Source organism: Eurypyga helias, unplaced genomic scaffold, assembly GCF_000690775.1.
Source record: "Eurypyga helias isolate BGI_N326 unplaced genomic scaffold, ASM69077v1 scaffold20871, whole genome shotgun sequence".
In the NCBI taxonomy this organism is placed as follows: domain Eukaryota; kingdom Metazoa; phylum Chordata; class Aves; order Eurypygiformes; family Eurypygidae; genus Eurypyga; species Eurypyga helias.
Window position 1 is genome coordinate 4,164 of NW_010229166.1, and position 6,831 is coordinate 10,994.

The window sequence follows — 6,831 nt, forward strand, 5'->3', positions numbered from 1 at the left end:
TGCCACCGGGCTGCTGGGGGAGGCAGAGGGGCTGGAAAAGGACAAAGAAACCCACTGGCTCCTTACCACCTTTTCCTTTCAGTTTGATGAGGTCATCGATGACATCATGCGCCTGGATGACGTTTTGGGCTATATGAACCCCGAAGTCCACATGCCCAACACAGTGAGTCTCCGATGCTCATTAGGAAGAGATCAGACCCCGGGCTGCAAGAGGGAGGGTGGCCTGGGGGTCCCACACCCCTGGACTTGCAGGGATCGAGGTGGGACAAAGGGGACCTGTCCTTCTGCCACATCCCTGCAGCAATGCCTGGATGCCAACCCATCCCACCCTCATCCCTAGGGTGGGTGTCCCTGCGGCTGGGGGGAAGGGAGATGTCCCTTTTGCAACTGCAAGAGCCTGTTCTTCGTCTTCTTTTCGTCTTTAATGACACTTGGGAGCCCTTCTGAAAAGCTGGAGAGATGGGAGAGGGGAGGCATCAAGCATCCGCTGCAGGACGGGGGGATCGTGGTGATGGGGGAGGTTTCCCGGCCAGAAGCTCGCATGGAGCAGCACCATCTCCCAAGGCATCGGGTTGGGTCACGTCCATGTGGCAGCTTGTGCCTCCCAGTGGGATTCATCCTGCCGGGCCTTTCTGGGATGTGATTCATCTGCCCTATTTTAGATGCAGGCTGTGGGAGGGGATCAGCTGCGCCCTTTGAAGTCCTGTTTTCTTTGCTACTCTGATTATAGCTGGTTCAAGGGCCCAGGAAGACAATTACACCTGCCTGGGCTACGCACTCGCATCCCAGAGGCCAAGGAGCTGGGCTTGAACCCCGGTTCCACGGCTCCGGATGGAGCTAACCCGCCTGTCCCTCTGGTTTTCAGCTGCCGATGTCCAGCAGTCACATGAATGTCTATAGTGGGGACCCCCAGGTGACAGCCTCTCTCGTAGGTGTCACCAGCAGCTCCTGTCCCGCCGACCTCACCCAGAAGAGAGAGCTGACAGGTACGTACTGGCCCCGGAGCCGGTGGGGAGCTGGCGGTGACGGCAAGCAGCAAAGCTGGCTGGGGCTGCCCTGTCCCCACAGGTGGGGAGAGGGGGTTCTGGGGGATGCTGGGGTGCTCTGACACCAGCCTGGGATGCTTGTGGGGTGAGACGCAGCCTTGTCCTCTCTGGGTGACATCGTGGGTCTGTGTTGCAGATGCTGAGAGCCGAGCCCTGGCGAAAGAGCGCCAGAAGAAAGACAATCACAACCTGAGTGAGTCCGATGCTGGCTGCCCCCGGGTGGCATGGCTTTCCCTCTCCCACCCCCACAGCCCTTTCCTCATCGCTCTCCATCCTCATGCATGTCTCCCCATCCCACCTCACCCTCAGGAAATACCCCCCGCCATGGCTCCCTCTTTCCTGGCTCTGCAAAACGCTCGTGGTGCAGGAGAGACCCTGGTGTCCTTCTCCTTCGCCCTGGGGGCAGGTCAGACCTGCTGGGCCAGGCCAGGAACAAGGTGCCAAAGGGTTGGCCCCGGAGGTTTCTCATCCCGAGCCCCACTGAGAGCAGCAGCATGGCCAGTGGGGTCTGTGGGACACGGAGCCTCCTGCCGCCTCCTCACCGCCATCCCCCTCTTCTTGCCCTGCAGTTGAGAGACGGCGAAGGTTTAACATCAACGACCGCATCAAGGAGTTGGGGATGCTGATCCCCAAGGCCAACGACCTGTACGTATCCCTGGTTTCTGCGGGGCTGGGGTAAGCGTGGGTCTCCTGGGCTTGCTCGACGTTCGGCCCCGTGGCAGGCGGTGCTTGCAGAGGGGCTTTTTGGTGGAGCACGGCTGAGGGGACGCGATGCTGGAATGCAGGTGGCAATCTCTTTTTCCGTCCTGCACGGCAGGGACGTGCGCTGGAACAAAGGGACAATCCTGAAGGCGTCTGTGGACTACATCAAGAGGATGCAGAAGGACTTGCAGAGGTCACGAGACCTGGAGAATCACTCACGGCGTCTGGAGATGACGAATAAGCAGCTGCTGCTCCGCATCCAGGTGAGCTTCCCTGTGCTTTTCCCTCCCTCCGCTCTGCTCTGCTCCTTCCCTCTCGGTCCGTCTGTCCCTGCCGCCTCCCTGGTTGCCCACGTGCCGTGTCCCCATGTGCAATGTCCCCACCAAAGACCTCCTGTGCTCTCTTGGCAGGAGCTGGAGATGCAGGCGCGTGTCCACGGGCTGCCCACCTCCTCGCCCTCAGGTGTCAACGTGGCCGAGCTGGCTCAGCAAGTGGTCAAGCAAGAAGCCAGCGGTGACGAGGGGACGCTGGAGCCACTGTTGCCACCGCTGGACCCCGAATCGCAGCCACAGCCGGCGCTGCCTCCACCACCCCAGTCTCCCTACCACCAGCTGGACTTTACCCACAGCCTGAGCTTCGACGACGGCTCCCGGGGCTTCCCAGACAGCCTGGAGCCCGGCCACAGTGCTTCCTTCCCATCCTTATCCAAGAAGGAGCTGGACTTGATGCTGATGCAGGACACCATGCTGCCCCTTGCCTCCGACCCCTTGTTCTCGGCCATGTCCCCAGAGGCCTCCAAGGCCAGCAGTCGCCGGAGCAGCTTCAGCATGGAGGATGCAGACATGCTGTGACGAGGAGCTGCTCCAACGCTGGGGGCGAGGACTGGACCTTCGAGTTTGGTTAGTGAAGTTACAGGGCGCTCTTCTTTGCAGGAGGAGCCCGTCCTGCCGCGCACTTGAATCTGCGTAGGAGTACCTTTTCTCTATGCAACGGGGGTCTCGGATCCAGGCTCGCCGGGTACCGCTGTGTCTTTCGCAAGCTTTTCTTTGCCAGGAGCTGGAGCGGATCTTCTTGGCTTGCTGTGGCGTTGGCCTGACTGCAAATTCCTCAGCCTGGGAGCGTGATCTCGGCTGCTTTGCCTTTCAGTGTAATCCTCCTGGACTGTCTCCCTTTCCCAGGGTGCTGGCCCAGAGCTGGAGTGAGCAGGAGCCTTCGAATCCCTGGGAGGAGAGGGATGATGCTCAGAGCTTTTTGTCTGGCTTGGAGCTTCTGTGACGCCTTGCTCCAGGAGCCCACGTCCCCAACGAGTCTTCCCCATGGAAACCTCTGGACCCCATGGATGCTTCACAGTGCCACGTCCTCCGCGGTTCCTCCTTCCTTGGAGCACCCACTGCCTCTCCAGGTTGCAAGGATGGAGGGAGAAGAGGTGCCTATTTGGAGCAACTTAATTCATGGAGCACGGAGTCCGAGTGAACTGAGCCTGAGGCTACGAATTTGGGTCAATGTTGAGGGCTTCCAAAACAGCTGGGACAGGGTGTTTGATGCTCAGTCGACCCACCTTGCAGGGTCATCCCCCTTTGGGGTTTGGCAGCACCCACCACCCCAAAACCTCTCTGGCCTCTGGACAAGGGCTCCATGGTGCCAAGCGACCTTCATCCTCCCTGGACACATCCCCGCAGAGGTGCCTCTGCCCCGTAACACCGAACTGGGGCTTTTCAGGTGGAAGGATGAAAGGTTATTACACTTTTTATGGGGGATACTTGTTGGAAGCGGATGTCCTGCCCTACATCTGGGCATGGAGGTCCAGGCTCTGGCCAGGAACCAGAGGATTGTTTGTACCAATTGCCAAACGTGCTCTGCCACTCTGCCTTTGGCTCACGGGGTTTATTTCTCTTCCCAGCGTCACCAGCTCGTTCCGCAGCCAGGAGAGCTCGGTGATGGGCACCTGCTTCAGGCTTTGCATCATCTTCTGCCTTCTCAGCCTCGCTGGTGCAGGGAGAGAGCTGGGCAGGGCTGAGGGATGCTGTTCACAGGGAAAATACCACATGAATTTGTTGTAATGCCCCAAGGGAAGCAGGGGGAGGGCTGGGGAGAGGAGACCCCTTTGTGATCCTGCACAGCATCAGCCCCCTGGGCCACGGGAGCTGTTGGCTGGATGAATGGGAGCCCATACGGGGATGGGGGTCACTGGGTGCACCCCATCCTGGACCAAGGATGGGGGATGGCACAGGGTTGGGACCACGAGGGAAGAGCCCAGCCAAGGAGGGACAAGCTTGCTCCATTGTGGTTGGATGTGGGATTGCAAAGTGGGGAACAACCCTGGTGCCCCCCTGGAGAGGTGCCTGTGGGATATGAGGGTGTGGGGAAGTGCAGAAGGTGGGGAGGAGATGGGGAAAGGAAGAGTGAGGACATGTCGGAGGTGTCCTGGAGCACTGGGACAGGGAATGGTCTGGCCAGTGCCCTGCAGAGACGTGGGGAGGGGAGCAGAGGGGACACCGAGGTGCTGGGCGAGGGGCACTGGGCCCTGCGCTGGCAGGTTTGGGGCTGTTTCACCCCATTTGTTCACAGGAGGCCTTGGCATTCTTCGTGTGCTGCCGTTAGTGCCCGTAACAGAATATCCCCCTCGTCAGGGCGCAGCCCCCCAGACACTGTCCTGGGTGCCTATAGACGCGGGGGATCTGTGGGTCTGTGCACACCAGGGGGTCTGCACGGGTGCTTCAGGGCGGGCATGCGAAATCCCTGGTCGCTTGGGATTATTGTGGCTCTGAGGGGGTCCTGCTCGGCCCTGGCTGGTGGTACCCGGCATGTGTGGGGCTGGCTGGGGCGTGCGCCCGCTCGGTGCCCCACTCCTGGCACCGGCGGGCGGAGGATGTGGCAGATGTGTCATCTCCCCTGGCCGTGAGTAAAGTGTTGTGGATTATTATTATTTTTTTTTAATCTTTTGGGGGTTTTGTTTGTTTTATGTTTCTTTTCTTTTTTAATGCACTGTGCTCTGATTAAAAAATTTTACTACTGTTTTATAAATAAATGTATAAAAGAATGAACTGGAATGGAAGAAGAATCATTAAAATATATTTATTTACAACATCCCAGAGTGTTGCAGCGTGAGCTGTTTCTTCTCTTTGCAGAGGAGGTGGGGTCGTGGTGCTCAAAGCACTCGGAGCTGCTTTTCCCCGGTGATGCCGAGGCCGTGTCCGAAGGTCGCGCTGCAGCAGCATCCCTGTCTCGCAGGGAAGCTGCCGTGGATTTGAGGGGCTGCTTAGGGGCCGGGTGTTTTGTTTTTCAGGAAAGCCTGGCTCAGTTAGAGAGGGAAGCACTGATGTTCCTCTCATTCAGCTAGTCCTGGGGTGGTTTGGGGTTTTCAGGGTCCCTCCGGATACCAGCCCCACAGCCAGGTGCTCCAGGGAGATCCACGGCTCCCAGTGCTGAGAACAGCTGGGACTTGTGAGGTGCTGACCCATCTGCTGATTGCTTAATTGGAACCAGGCTTGGCCCCTTAATTAATAATAGTCACAAGGCCCCGGAGAGTAGAGCTGGGAGCAGCTGTGTCCCTGGTGTTGAGTATGGAGCGGGGCAGGTTGGTGGTGGCCATACTGGTCTGCGATGGAGTCATCCCAGGAGCTCAGGTGTGTTTCCTACCTGTTGGGTGGTCCCTGGAGCAGTTGGGGGGGTTGTGTGGGGTCTTTGCTGCCCCCTTCTTGCTGCTGGGGCTGGCTTAGCATTGTCCCTGGGTGCTGCAAAACACTGGACCCCTGGTACAGGGGGCAGGATATTCCTCACCTCCTGTTTGCAGACCTGCAGCAGGCTGAACACCCTCAACAAGGAATGGGAAAAACACGCTTGGAAAGCATCCTGCTGAGCCCGTGTCTGACAAAACTCATCACATGCCACGTTTCCAGACCCTGTCTGTGGTCCTCGGTGTGCGGAGCCACGTGCCAGGTTCCCGCTGCGCACCCCCTCTCCCCACCCCCCCCAATTCCCCTCTGTGATGATGTTAAACACACACACGAGGAAAAACAAAAGAGAAAATCCACCTTAAAATAGACTTCCCAGGATGGAAAATCACAGGGGCTAATCTTGGAAACTTTATTAGAAGAAGAAGGAGGGGAAAAAGGGGAGGGAGGAGGCTGGGGTGGAGAGAAAAAGTAGTTTCTGACACTTTAAAAAAAAAAAAATCCCTGATTTGATTTATCTGGGGAGTGTGAACACTAAATAGAGAACAACGCCTGAAGTGTGAATTATTTCCTATATTAACACAGAGAAAAACTGATAGCCTTTTCATGTCAAGAGAATAGCGCGGAGGAGAGGGAGGGGGGAGAATGACATTGTTCAATCTCCGGGTTTGCTCACTCTTTATCAGGCTGAGATCAAAATTTATTCCCAGGATGAGGCCTGCGGCCCGGCTGAGGCCCTAGAGATTTTTAAGGGCCTAATTAAGAAAACAGGATGAAAATGGCGAAATAAGAGGGCAATTTACTTCTTGCAGAATAGGGAGATCAAATCAACTTATGAGCAATTAATGTGCACAAGGAGAGAATAAAGGGATGCCGGGATATGGTAGAGGGCCTCATTTTAATGACATGCTCTGGTGTTGGCATAGAGGATTACTCTGAAGGTCAGATGTAGATTGAAACGACCTTGCAGATTCTTAACCCTCCTTCCAATTAACAGAACCAACTCAGAAATGCAAAAGACCCTGGCTTGGAGCACTGTCATCCCTTTATGTTCAGAAGGGAGGGGAAAAAAAAAAGAATTATAAAGGAGAGAGAGGACGAAAGGGGGTTTCCTTCACTTAAAGAGCAGCTGCTGGAGATGGGAGCTGGGGCAGGCGGGGGAGAAGGGCTCTTAATTACAGTCTGTAAGCCACCCACGGAAAAAAAAAAAAATCAGTGTCAAGGCTCCAAGTGGGATATAAAAGGGAGGGAGTGCTGGCTGCGGCGGGTGTGACGAGCTGCGGCCGGGCTCTGCCTGCGGGGACGGACGGAGCGGTGGGATGAGGCTCCTGGGGGGTCCTTACCCACCCGTGACGCGGTCCCCGGGTGGCACCGCGGCTCTCCCGGTGCTTAGTCCTGCAGCGGTGGGG

General features: G+C 57.2%; 1 protein-coding gene across 1 annotated transcript in view; it reads left to right on the plus strand.

Moving 5' to 3' along the window:
- The window catches only part of TFEB (transcription factor EB), a gene marked incomplete at its 5' end in the record, with an annotated part of 3,034 nt that extends 372 nt beyond the window's left edge, over positions 1-2,662 (plus strand). The window contains 6 exons of the mRNA XM_010160309.1: positions 1-163; positions 866-986; positions 1,183-1,239; positions 1,616-1,691; positions 1,864-2,011; positions 2,159-2,662. The exon at positions 1-163 is cut by the window's left edge and continues 15 nt beyond it. Coding sequence (XP_010158611.1) covers positions 1-163; positions 866-986; positions 1,183-1,239; positions 1,616-1,691; positions 1,864-2,011; positions 2,159-2,599 — 1,006 coding nt within the window. The remainder of the gene's footprint in view (positions 164-865; positions 987-1,182; positions 1,240-1,615; positions 1,692-1,863; positions 2,012-2,158) is intronic.
- Between the last annotated feature and the right edge of the window lie 4,169 nt (positions 2,663-6,831).